The sequence below is a fragment of the Spea bombifrons genome, chromosome 3, assembly GCF_027358695.1.
Source record: "Spea bombifrons isolate aSpeBom1 chromosome 3, aSpeBom1.2.pri, whole genome shotgun sequence".
Lineage (NCBI taxonomy): Eukaryota > Metazoa > Chordata > Amphibia > Anura > Pelobatidae > Spea > Spea bombifrons.
The window spans coordinates 49,868,248-49,881,855 of record NC_071089.1 but is presented as its reverse complement, the minus strand read 5'-3'; the positions used below and the strand labels follow the sequence as shown (position 1 = coordinate 49,881,855).

The following is a 13,608-nucleotide window of genomic DNA, read 5'->3' as shown; positions in this document are numbered from 1 at the left end:
AAATGTTATGAATTACTATGACAAGTATAACATTCCTACTAATATAACTACTATACTGTCAGTTTGTTTAGTAGAAAACACTATCAAGCATACTAATGCCTCTGTTTTACATTAAAAAGTTAGAAGCTACTGAAAAACATCTTACCACATATATGAAAATATAATATATATAATAACAAAATTCTGTGACATTACCTTAGTTTATATAGTATACACAAGGGGACTGAGCTCCCTATGCAATTTCTACTCTAAACAGGAAGCAAAACATTGGTATAAACTGTTTTTATTTTTAGTATTTTTGTATTCCCACTGATTCCAAAACATAATAGTACATCCCTTAATTTTCCTTCATTGTCTTTTCAATCCATGAGATAAACATAGAGACACGCACATAAACACCAGGCTTCATGGCCTGTGCACAGCCAAGACCCCAAGAAGTAACCCCTTGTAGCATATATTTTTCTCCATCAAAACAAGAAAGGGGTCCTCCACTGTCACCCTGTAAAAAACAGAAAATTTAATTAACATTGAAATTCATTATTAATATTAATTATTTCATAAATATTAACGCCAACTAATATGAATTGTATTGTGTTTTTTCATATTTATAAAATTCCAGCATAGTGGACAGCTGGTAAACACAATCTATGGCTCTGTGCACCTAGCATGCTGTGACAAAACAGAGAAGATGGTACATGCATGCATACTTGTTCATACTCCATCAGTAGGGTTGCCGCCCGGCCGTTTTTTTAAACGGCACAGCCAGTTTTCAACACTTTGAAGTTGACGCAGCCTTCAGTAAAATACTGGCAATGCAAAAGCCTCTATTTTTTGTGCAGTGCGGGCTCTCAAACATTTTCTGGGATGGTTGCCAAGATGGGTCAGGCAGGGTTTAATAAACTGTGATTAGCATTTTTGGCAATATTCTCACAAAATGTGGTTAAGGTTCAATAAATGTAACAAATGCTGCTTATTAAGCATTCAGCATTAGCAAATACAGCAAAGACTTTATTAAATTGAACAAAAGTACAAATCTTAGGGGTTCTGTGGACCTCAAGCTTCTTCTGCTGGGAGATTGTTTCAAATACCCACCACCCCCTCAGTAAAGAAAGTGTTCCTTACATTAAGTAGAATGTAAAAATCTCTGGGGAGCGTAATTAATATGCAAATGAAAATTTACGATTTCAGTGCCTGTAAGAATTTACCTCTACAGACAAGCAAGTGTCATGTTATAATTTATGGTTGCTTCTATTGCAGGCAATGAGTGCACTACACTCCATCCTCTGTCTCTTGTCCTTTTTTTCTATGCAGCAGGACACTATCTCACATACTGACTCCCCTCTCTTTCCTCCCTTCCCCTACCTTCCCTGTCAGAGAGATCAGAAGAGACCAGAAAATGGCTGGAAAAGGTAAATGAGGAGGTGAAGTGCCAGGTACAAGGCAGGGGGAGGGTCAAGGGGGCACTGACAGGACTGAGGGACAGATAGAGGAAACTGTTGTCCCAAAATGAATGACCCAAAAACAAACAAACAAAATGTCCAAAATGATTATGGTCCCGTGCACAAGTCTAATATATATTATACGCCTGGTGTGTAATCTCATCATTTGCATGCTGTGTCCCTGAATGGCAGAAATAGCCCTCACTGGAAGAGGCTTTGCTCGTCTCTCGTCGTGCCTCTGTGATATCTGTGCACCCTAAGAGCTTGTGTGCTCCATATTTGCACCCAAACACATTCCATTATTGCTTCACCCTTCACTGCCCTGCCCTTTTGTATCTCCGCCCTCACCGACCCACAACTATTGCCAGTACTTTTTTGAGGAAAAGGTGGCAACCCTGTCCACCAGCGTCCTATGTTCAGCCAGTGCGTATACTGAATAGCAAATTTTGAAAGTAATATGGTGTTACTCACCTGACAAGTGTCAATGCCACCTTGGATATTTCCAGCACAGAGCTCCTTACTTGTGACTTTATTGTTAAGGTACTCGGGACTGTTACATACTTTGTTCTCAATGACAGGAAATCCAGCTTCTTTCAGTACACCTTCTTTACCTGTGCCTGTAAATCAATAAATGTGCAACACACTACTAAGCAACACATGTGGAATATTTACCCTTTTGGCACCCAAGCATTTAAAAAAACAGGTTTTAAAGGACATTTTAACCCTTGGCTCCCCCTCTCATAAAGTGTGCTTATGGTAAGATTATAAGGCAGGTGATAAGTGCAACATGGGTGGCGTAATAGGCAGGGCAATCGGATGGACATGGGGCAGCCTGATGGTAGGGGCCCATGGGCTGAAGCTTCAACACTGTACTGGGCCCCACGCTTTCTGATGTCAGCCCTGCCTCGTCTGGTCACAATGAAGTTGATATTAAAAAACACCCTACAGTTTGCAATAAAAAAATATATGTATCCATTGTTACCCAGCACAACACATTTTTCAAGGAATATCTTTAACTGTATTCATGTTGAAATATACATTTACTAAGGAAGTTGGGGCTTCTTAGAAAATTATATAGCTTTTTTATTATTATTACTGTAGGTTTCCAACACTCACTCAAAGGTTTAACATAGCATATTTGAATGTAACCTTTAAATAATTTTTTTTATTTTATAAATATTTTATACTGATTTATATTTTATAAATCAGTGGTGTTCAGCATTATACATGTGTGAATCCTTAATTCCAGTCAAATCCAATGCCCCTAGAGACCACAAGGGCACATAATTGCTTCCATTGATTTCAACGGGAGAGCTTTCATACAAGTCACTAGATGCTTTTAACTGCCAACATTGACACAAATTGTGTAGTTGATTTTGAGTTTTACGCAGTCAACTACATCTGGAAGTTTACGAGTTGGGGACAGGAAAATAGGCAAAAACATTAAAATGCATCCAATGGCTGCAATGTTCCTCTAATGCTATGTTTTGCTACAAATATTCCTTAGGGCCCATACTAGATATCAAATTCAATATGTTATATATTATATGTTATTCTTAATCCAGTGTATTTTATTATGAGTGCTAAAGTCACTTAGACAATTAATCATTTATTATTATTTTAAATATAAATTTTTCTGGCTGCTGCAAAATCCACTTATTTAGTGCATCTCACCTTGTGTTTCACCCCACCCAGTCACAAAACATTCTGCTCTATCTGGTACTACATAGTTAGGAGATGGTAAGCATGCCGGGAGAACTTCATCTGTTATCAAAGCTGGGCTGTAGGACAAGGAAGAGTAGTTAAGTATAGACAAAATAAATAACTTTCTTTACATAAGGATATGTTTCTAATATACAAGCACTGGCCACTTTATTAGGTACACCTTGCTAGTACTGGGTTGGACCCCCTTTTGCCTTCAGAACTGCCTTCATGGCACTAGAAGGCACTAGAAACATTCAATTGGTACTAAGGGGCCCAAACCTTTGATACAAAGGTAATGTAGCCTTTGATACAAGGCAGGATGGATCCATGCTTTCATGTTGCTTACACCAAATTCTGACCCTGCCATCTCAATGTCGCAGCTGCAATTGAGACTCATCAGACCAGGCAACGTTCTTCCACTCTTCCATTGTCCAATTTTGGTGCGCTTGTGTAGATTGTAGTTTCCTGTTCTTAGCTGACAGGAGTGGCACCCTGTATGATCTGCTGCTGTAGCCCATCTGCTTCAAGGTTCGATGTGTTGTGCGTTCAGAGATGGTATTCTGCATACCTTGGTTGTCATCTCGAACCATTCTGCCCATTCTCCTCTGACCTCTGACATCAACAAGGCATTTCTGCATCCACACAACTGCCACATACTGAATATTTTCTCTTTTTCGGACCATTCTCTGTAAACCCTAGAGATGGCTGTGAGTAAAAATCCCAGTAGATCAGCAGTTTCTGAAATACTCAGACCACACAGTCTGGCACCAATAACCATGCAATGTTCAAAGTCACTTAAATCCCCTTTCATCCCCATTTTAATGCTTGGTTTGAACTTCAGCAAGTTGGATTGACGTCTACATGCCTAAATTCATTGAGTTGCTGCCATGTGATTGGCAGATTACCTAATAAAACAGATTGAACAGGTGTACCTAATAAAGTGGACAGTGAGTGTACATTTACCAAAGCATAAAATAATCTAATTTTCAAAATGAAAAATGTTTATGTTATGATATATCCCTAACTACAAGTGTTACATGCAACATTATGTGTCTTATATTCTACCATATACAACAGCTAAAATAAAAAAGGTTCTTTTGGAAATAGTGCTCTGGCACTAAGGTAAAAATAATATTTCAATGAGGTATATACACATTTGAGAACTTTCTTAAGCTTATTACTGGGCTCCTTGGTCCATGTGTTTTATTCATGGACATGTCAGCCACACTTAATCCCCACCATGGTTCCCTCCACTTCCTGCCTCTCCAAATCTATTGTTGTTTTGTTTTCAGCATTGTCCCTGATACACTTTGCAGTGTCCGAATGTTCAGTACCTAGGGGGAACCTGACACTGGCCCTCTTCGTATTACAGGGGGCATATGGGGGTTTTCACTTTTCAGGTGATACTCGCATTTGTTATTGGCTAATAGGTTTCCATGGAGACTTGTGATGGAGACCTTTTCGATTAGGGTTTTGATTTTTTATCATATGTCAGTGTTTTATTTAATTTTTAAAATGATTTTCTGTATACACTTTCACCTAATGTATTATGCACAGTTCTGAATACTCCAGAAGCATATTGATACATTGGAAAAATTGTTTTTTAGGAAATTTTGGACTAGATGGGTCGAATGGGCTGAATGGCATCAGCCATCAATATGTGTGTCTTTGGTAAACACAATTGCATTTGTTCGGCACATCAGGGATGTGCAGGAAATATCAGCCCTTAAACACTAGATATAAAGTCACAATTATAAGGTAATTCAATTCTTTTTACCAGGTTCTTGGCATGCTGCATCGGTATTAGCATTATACTATTGTCATTTAACCCCTTCGCGTCTGGTGACGTACCAGGTATGCCATGCCCAAGTGGGCTCAGCGGTTCTGACGTACCTGGTACATCATCCAAAAATGCCCCCACGTCGCCACAATTGTGGTGATCGCGGGGGACACTGTTGCTGCTATCTGGTGTCTGGGCAGACCGGTCCCAACCCTCCCCTGCTGCCCGATTGCTCCATTAAAAGCGATTGCGCAGTGTTAACCCCTTCAATTGTAGGGGTTAATATTTCTCCCCACAAGCTTGGAAGGCACTGGTGTGGAATCAGCTGCATGGGACAGGCCCCTTATTAGATTCCCTGAGCTGTCTAGTTTTTGAAAATATATAGCTTTTGGGGTTTAAAATGAAATATGGGACCTTTAGTGTGTCTCAAATGAGATGTGGCCCCTGCAAACTGATCTGTCAAAATTCCATGCTTGAAAACTGTAATGTGCATGTTCCAATTTTAAACCCACAGTGCCGAAGAGACATGACCTACGCAAAGACATGCTTATGGGTTATTCCTGTACTCTGGGGGTGTTTCTGAATACAAATCACAAGTTGGTTTAGTAATTTCACGTACCTAGGCAAAACATTTACTGAAATACTGTGTTTGGATAGAATGGGTTTGTTAAAAATCAAATTTTACTGCAATGTTTATGACAGACTGGCACTGAAATGGTTAAATCAAAAGTGTTGAAAGGCCCCTAGTAAAATATATATATAAATATATATAAAAATATATTCTTTTGTTTAGAAGTTTTTGTTTTTCTGGGCGCTATTGGGGCGCAACTCCCAGCATACCGCATTTTAAAAAATCTTGTCAAGAAACAGCGATGCGCGTCATTCATATTTAAGCGTTTAAGTGCCAAAAATAAATGAAAATACGAGGCATCCCTCAAGATTGTAAGCTTGCGAGCAGGGCTCTCTCCACCTAATGTATCGGTTTGTCTTAGTCTGTCAATTCTTGTCTTGTCATATCCCTTGAATTTATGTATTGTATTAAGCGCTGCGTAAACTGTTAATAATAATAATAATTGTCGCAGGAGCATCTGTGGCAAGGTTGTGTAAGGTCTGCTAGGTAGGCACCTTCCCTATTGGTTGCTACAGCCACACCCCCGGAAATCCATATATGGTAGGGAGGGTAGCTCCCCTTTTGATTGGTCCCTAAGTTAATGGGACGTGGGCTCCCCCTGACCACACCCCCTGCACTGTGATTGGTTGCTCCCTGTTCTCTCTCCTGATAGGTGTCAGTTAAAGTGTTTAAGCTAATGTATTTATGTATTGTTCTTCTCAAGATGGTCTCAGGTATAAAGTTGGTGTTTGGTATACAATAAAGGAGATTCTTACTTGTTCAAGCCTAAGACCGTGTCTGTGTCTGTGATTTGGGGACAAGGGACACTTCATTGTGGAGTGTAACAACTTGGTTACGGGAAGTCTGGAGTATACCAAGGGGGCCATAGGAGATCGCTGGAACTATTGACGGCAGAGACCATCCGTCTCTACAGGGTCCGTTACAATAATAATAAAATATGTGGTGTTTCCAAAAACAGGACAAATTCCTAAATACACTTTTGGATTTTTTTTTCTATTTGCACTGGTTATATATCGTTTTTTATAGGTGAAACTGATGTTAAATGATGGTTTAAATATATAATTATTATTTCAAAAGAAAACTCTAATTGTGCTGAAAAAAATATATAATGTGTGGGGGTGCACTAAATGAGTTAGTGGGTAATCATAGTTGAATAAAGTTATAGCAAAAGCACAAAAACTGCTCTGGTCATTTAGTGCAAACATGATAAAAAATAAATAAATAATCAGTCCTCAAGGGGTAAATGCACTCATAAAATTGCATTTTCTGCCTCTTCAATTTTAATAACGTGAAAAGTTATTTAACGTGAAAAAAATGTAGCCACCAAACAGGAAAAATATGTTAGATGCATGACAGTAATCATTTTGAGCTAGGAACAATAAATTATGTAATTTATTTTTTGTAAATAAAAAACAAACTGCCTGAATTGGAAACTTTACATTACTATGTAACTATGAAGCTAAAAAAATAGTCATCACCATAGCAACCAATTGGACATCCAAATCAGTAAAAAACATCTCATAAGACAATGTTTCTTTACACCAGAAATATTCTTTACACATAACCCTTTGCATTTTACCTTTTCAGTTTCAGTAAGGCAATGTCCGCATTACCAAGTCCTTTTACTAACTTCTCAACATCTCTGACTTGTTTGGAGGGCTCATTGCCATTTTCTTTATGTATTCCAAGGTATACCTTGTATGACGACGGCCTGTTTGATCTGTTTTAAAAAATAAAAAAATGTGCTATAGACATTACTTGACTTACTAGGAAACAGAGAAAACCAAATCTCAGTTCTCTTTAGATATTAATGTATTTAAATCGTTCTTCATATTGCACTTTGATGTGAAATATGTGGTTGCTTTAAAAAATTATAATAATTCCCCAATATGTACATACATACTATTTAATAAGATTGAATACCATCAGTCTAAAATTTGGGAAACCAGATCCAAGAAAAAAACTCTCCCGGCATTCCACATCTCTCAAAACACATTTGTTTTTGTGTATAAGCATTTGATGCAGTGATAATCTTAACCCCTTATGGACCAGGTTTTTTTTTTAGACTACATGACCTGAGCAACTTTCAGGGGCTTTCAGAGGGAGAGTGAGTGTATGTATGTGTGTGTGGTGTGAGTGTGTGTTAATGTATGACAGTAGTGTGTGTTACTTTTAAGCACGAGATATCATGTACTGTATTTGCTCAATTTTGCTCAATTTTAAGACAACCCTGATTATAAGATGACCCCCCAAATTTGAATATTAATTTAGAAAAAAAGAAAAAGCCTGAATATAAGACCACCCTATAAGAAAAAATATTAATTCACATGTAAACTATTTTTTTATATTTAATAAAAACTATGATTGAGAAAAATAAATTTTTTGGTTTCATTTCTTTTTATTTGGCAACCTGCCCTCTAGTTATGCACATCTGCCCCCCCGGCTTGCTACTCTGCCCCCCAGATATACCTTATATCCCCTATATGCCACTCTGCCTCCCTGATATGCCACTTTGCCCCCCTATATGCCACTCTGCCCCCCTGATATGCCTTTTACCCTCTTCATGCCACTCTGCATCCCTGATATGCCACTTAGCCCCCCTATATGCCACTTTGCCCCTGATATGCCTTATACCCCCTATATGCCACTCTGCCGCCGAGATATGCCTTATACCCCCAATTTACCACTCTGCCCCCCCATATATATATTATTCCGCCCTATTTGCCCTATACCCCCTATATGCCCTCCCCGACTTACCGATGCATCCCTAGACTTGTCACCCGTGCTCCAGACTCCCTGGTGTCAAGTGGGGGCAGCCGCTGGATGTCTGCCCAATGCATGCTGACAACCTCTGGTGCTAGCCGGGAATTCCGCCGGGGTTTCTATGACTGAGCACCAGAAAGTCACGGCATGCCGGTGCTCTGTCAAAGAAGCCCTGGTGGAAGTGTCGGGTAGCAGTGGAGGTTGTCTGTGCACATCGCTCACGGGCTGTCAGAGAGGATGATACAGGTCTCCTGCAGCGCTGTGGGGATCCTCCCTTCTGGCAGCCGGTGAACCTCTGCGCGATGGACGCAGACAACCCCCGCTGCTAGCCATGCCTCCTCTCGGCTGCAGCGTAAGTTTGTGGGATCTACACGCTGCCCCGGCTACATGACAGGGAAGTCAGAAGCACCGGTAAGTTTGGGGGCGGGGGAGTGTTAAATGGGGGGCATAAGGCATTTCTGGAGGCAGAGTGCTCTGTGAAATGCCTTTTAACCCCCTTAATGCCACTCTGCCTCCAGAAATGCCTTTTTAACCCTCTATACGCCACTCTGCCTCCTGAATGCCTTAAACCTCCCTATATGCCACTCTGCCCCATAATATGCCTTTTAACCCTCTAAATGCCAGAGTGGCGTATAGGGGTATAAGGCATTTCTGGAAGCAGAGTGGCACATAGGGGGTCAAAAGGCATATCATGGGGCACAGTGGCATATAGGGTTAAAAGGCATATCATGGGGCACAGTGGCATTTAGAGGGTTAAAAGGCATATCATGGGGCACAGTGGCATATAGGGGGTATAAGGCACTTCTGGGGCAGATGTGCATAACTGGGGGGCAGGTTGGAAAATAGAAGAAAATAAAACCAAAATATTTTTCTCAATCATAGCTTTTATTAAAAAAATAGTTTACATGAATTAACATTTACTGGTACAACTTTTTTCCTATAGGGTCGTCTTATATTCAGGCTTTTTCTTTTTTTTTCCTAAATTAATATTCAGATTTGGGGGGTCGTCTTATAATCAGGGTCGTCTTTTAATCGAGCAAATACGGTATATCACTTGGGATATTATTTTTTTAAGCCTGGAACATCCAAAACGGAGGACAACAAGTTTGCCTTTCTTTTATACATTAAAATGATCGTTTTTATCTACTCCCCTCCGCTGTCTACCTTCTTTATCTACAAGTACCGGTGTGGGATACAGAAACTCCTAAGGAGATCATCACACTCTATGTATGGGCATATTTATGCCCTTTAAATTGTAAAGGTCAGATCTGCTTAATAGCGTTTTTTGAGACCCACTTTGATATACTACAACTTGATTTTTTTTCTTTTTTTCTCTTCCCTTTACATATGAGCCTTTTGGATACTGTGTGTTGGAACTCGCTGGATTAAGACTAGATATAAATTCCCCTTTGCCACTTTCAACAATCAATCCTGTATGTTTAATGTATATATCATGTAACTTATGGTGTTAAGTAATTAAATGTTCTAATTTCTGAGGGCTCGGAATGTAGCTTTATAAGAATTGTTCAGTTGTGGAGGTCATCAGGGCCGGACTGGCCTCTTAAGCGTGGCCGACGGCTGGATATGTACACACATTACGTTTTCATAATCATACGGGGAGCTGTCGGCCAGTGCCTGGTGTGCCAGTTGGCCAGTCTGAACCTGGAGGGCATCAGTATATATGAAAGTGGCAGACAAGGTATGTATATGCTAGAGTCCTTAAATGCAACACTGCTATATGTGGAGATCAGTAGCATTTAAAAAAATACTGTCCAAGCAGATCTATAGAGTGTTTCACAGAGACGCCGGGCTATTAATTTTTTAATGTACATATCATGTCACCAAAATTGTTCCTGATATAAGCCAAAAAACACATACCGTTCCAAGCAGTGTGCAGCTGTGATAACCCACTGAGGAGCAATTAAGGTTCCTCCACAAAAGTGCATTCCAAAGCTGGAAAAAAATAGAATAGTATAATATATATTTTTATATTAAACTCCAAAGCAATGTTTAGTAGTTGTATTTTGCAGCAACCAATTATCAATGTTTTTTGATGTTTGCTCACAGGTTCTGAACTGACCCCCATCCGCAGCATTCGCTGTGCTAGTTCTTTAACTGACTGCAGGTAAGTCTACCATGTTCATGAAGATGTGTTCAGTCGAACATATCTTCTGCAAGCAAAAAAGCTGGCGGTGATGGGGCAAATGCTCATGGGAGGATTCTGCAATATTTTCAAAAGGGACACCATGACAATTTAAAGGGATCATGCAGCAGTAATATGCATTAAAGTGCATATGATGCCTGGAGTGACCCTTTAGTAATAATGTGTCCAGATTTTTCAGGTAAATCCCTCTGAGCTTGTTTAGATGTAATGTACGTAAGTTTTACTTTACTGGGAGGGTGGTAGATAAACTGTACAGTCTCCTATCAGAAGTGGTGGAGGTAAACACAATGAGGGAATGCATAAACTAGCTTGAATCTAAGACAAGAACAAGGACTTATTACAGTCTGAGTATCTACTCGGGAAAAATTAGCAGAGTGGTTATCAGCCCTAAAATTCTATGTTTCTATGTTTGCATGCAGTAAAATGCTACTAATATTAAGCTAATTGGGGAATTATAGCCAAGCTCCCCAGTACTAAAAAGCAAAACCCCTTGCCAGAATCCTGAACATCATAGTCTTTTCATGGAAATGTTGTGAGCTCTTCTTTGAGCAACAAACCATATGTGTATGGCATCACAGTTGCACGTAATTACAACTAAGACTCACGACTGTAAACATTGTGAACAAGCTTGCTTTTCTTCTTTATATATAGGTAAGATATTATTGTCTCTGATAACATGACAACAAATAGTGGGAGACAAAATTACAATGTAAGAAAAGTATAGACACACATACAAAAGAGAGATTGTAATAGCAAACTACTACTCACAACCACTACTGCATTTTTTTCTAATCCAGGACCTAAAGGTGTTCTTTGATATTATTACAGAATACAAAACAATATATACATATATAATTACTTTGTTCGAAGGCTTATTTGCCAGGGCCAAGAATGGGGTATTGCTTCACATCCACCAACTATTCTACCAAAACACTTTTTCTGTTTTCTTTTTGGTATTCCACATTCAATTTCAGTAGAGGCTAATGGAGACAAAATGCAGAAACAGTGAACCAATAAGAATGTAATGTGACCAGAAACATTAAATTGATATTTTAATGTATGTTTTAGTTTTGAAACTATATATTGTAGTGGATTCATGTCCACTTGTATTTTATTTCCATTTTATTGTTAAAAAAAACATGAAAATAATAAGAGGTGGTCCCATATTATTTTGCTATATATATATATATATATATATATATATATATATATACGTACACCCAACATGTCATGTGTCTGAACTGAGACACTGGTGTTGGGGGGCGTGACTAGGGGCAGGACCAGGGATAAAAGTTAATGTTCGTCCTCCTTACCTGAAGAGCCACCTTGTGATGCTTACTTGTAGAGGGTTGTATGGTGGGTTAGGGGGAACTGTAATTGAGGACTGTGCTGAAACAGCATTGATTTCATAGCTACCTGAGCCAGTCGGGGGAGATCAGAGGATCCCCTCCACGCAACTGGCCAATGATCCCCACAACCCCTCAAAATCAGGACCTAAGTCTAAGCAGAAAAAAAGTAGGGTTCTGGGTTGTATAACTAGAGAGATTAGTAGCAGAATGATGGAGGACCTTCTGTCACTTTACAAACATCGCCTAGAGTAGTGATGGAGAACATTTTTGGGCTAGATTGCCCAAATTTCTGCATCAAACCAAGTTGCAGACCTCAAAGTGCCAACATTGCGTATTAAACACGTAAAGTGTTTTTCAGTACAAAATCACTATAAACAACAGTGTAAATCAACTTGCCCATATAAATTAGGTTTTTTAAGCACAGAAACACATGAAAAGAGGGGTCTATTAGTGAAAAGGATTTTATTAAATAACATTAGCATTTGCGCTGAAATGATATCAGTGTATAACAAAAATAAATGGAGTCACTCATTCACACAATCATTAATTATCTCACTCATTCACACAAATAATTTACACATATTCATGAATGTATTTTCAAAAATCATTCAAGCAATATATCCACACATTAATTCATTCATTCTCTCATTTATACACAATTTATTCACAATTAATTCATTCATTCGCTCACATCATTCATCCACTCATTAATTCAAACTCTCACTCATTCACACAATTCATCCACCCATTAATTCATTCTCTCACTCATTCACACAATTCATCCACATATTAATTATTAATAATTTCACTTATTCTCACTCTATTTATTTCAATAATATATATACTTGAAATCTACCTCTACCCCTCACCCTTCCTTTGTAGTTTAATTACCCTGCTGAAGTCCTGTGGTGGGAACGCAAGGCCTTTTTCTGTCATCATATTCCCGCGCTCAGCATGAAATGCCGGCACCGCGACCAAGGCAGAGGCCTTGGACTCCCACCGTTGCAGTCAGGGGAGCACAGAGGCAGGTGGGAGAAAACAGAAGGGCACCAAGCGGTTGCTGAAAACTTTTTCATGAGGGACCGCTTGGTGCCCCTTTCTCTCCTCCCACACACCCCAAAGGCTGGCCCTGTCAGTTGGCAACCTTGCCGCATGCCACAACCGAAGGTTTCGCCATCGCTGACCTAGAGTGTTGTATACAGTTCCCGAGACTCTATCTCCAGAATGATATTGACATTCCAGAGAGAGTTCAGAGGAGGGCTAATAAAATGGTAAATGGTTTGCAGGATAAACATTATTAGGAAGACTAATGGATCTCACTGTCCGCAGCTCAGAGGAGAGAAGAGAGACAGGAGAGACAAAAATCTAAATATATAAAAGAATACAGGAGGGAAATTAATTTCGAGGGAGTGGAAATGTTAGAACAAAAGGTCATAATCTAAATCTAGAGGATTAGAGGTTTAGATGTAAGTAGAAACATTTCCCATCAGAAGTGCTAGATGCATTTTCATTGAGGGAATTCAAATATGCATGGGATAGGCATAATGCTATCTTGAATTTAAGTCTAGACCAAGAACTGATTAAGCCCTGAGTTTTACATAAGGAAAAAATTACAGGCTATATGGGCTGAATGGTTCTTATCTGCCATCACATTTTATGTTTCTATGTCTGCAGTGAAAGGCTAGTGATATTAGATTATTAAAAGTAATAATCTATGTTAAATTAAAAGAACTCAGATCAGCAATTTAAGGCGTCCCTCTGGATGCGGGCTTAGTACT

The 13,608-nt window shown here is 39.2% G+C and overlaps 1 protein-coding gene across 1 annotated transcript in view; it reads right to left on the bottom strand.

Moving 5' to 3' along the window:
* Nucleotides 1-267: 267 nt before the first annotated feature.
* PLG (plasminogen) overlaps nucleotides 268-13,608 on the bottom strand; it is a 30,874-nt gene continuing 17,533 nt past the window's right edge. Inside the window, exons 14-19 of the mRNA XM_053461181.1 lie at nucleotides 11,341-11,461; nucleotides 10,196-10,270; nucleotides 7,134-7,274; nucleotides 3,114-3,220; nucleotides 1,911-2,056; nucleotides 268-499 (exon numbers count right to left, since the gene is read on the bottom strand). Of these exons, the coding sequence (XP_053317156.1) occupies nucleotides 338-499; nucleotides 1,911-2,056; nucleotides 3,114-3,220; nucleotides 7,134-7,274; nucleotides 10,196-10,270; nucleotides 11,341-11,461 (752 nt within the window). The 3' untranslated portion in view covers nucleotides 268-337. The remainder of the gene's footprint in view (nucleotides 500-1,910; nucleotides 2,057-3,113; nucleotides 3,221-7,133; nucleotides 7,275-10,195; nucleotides 10,271-11,340; nucleotides 11,462-13,608) is intronic.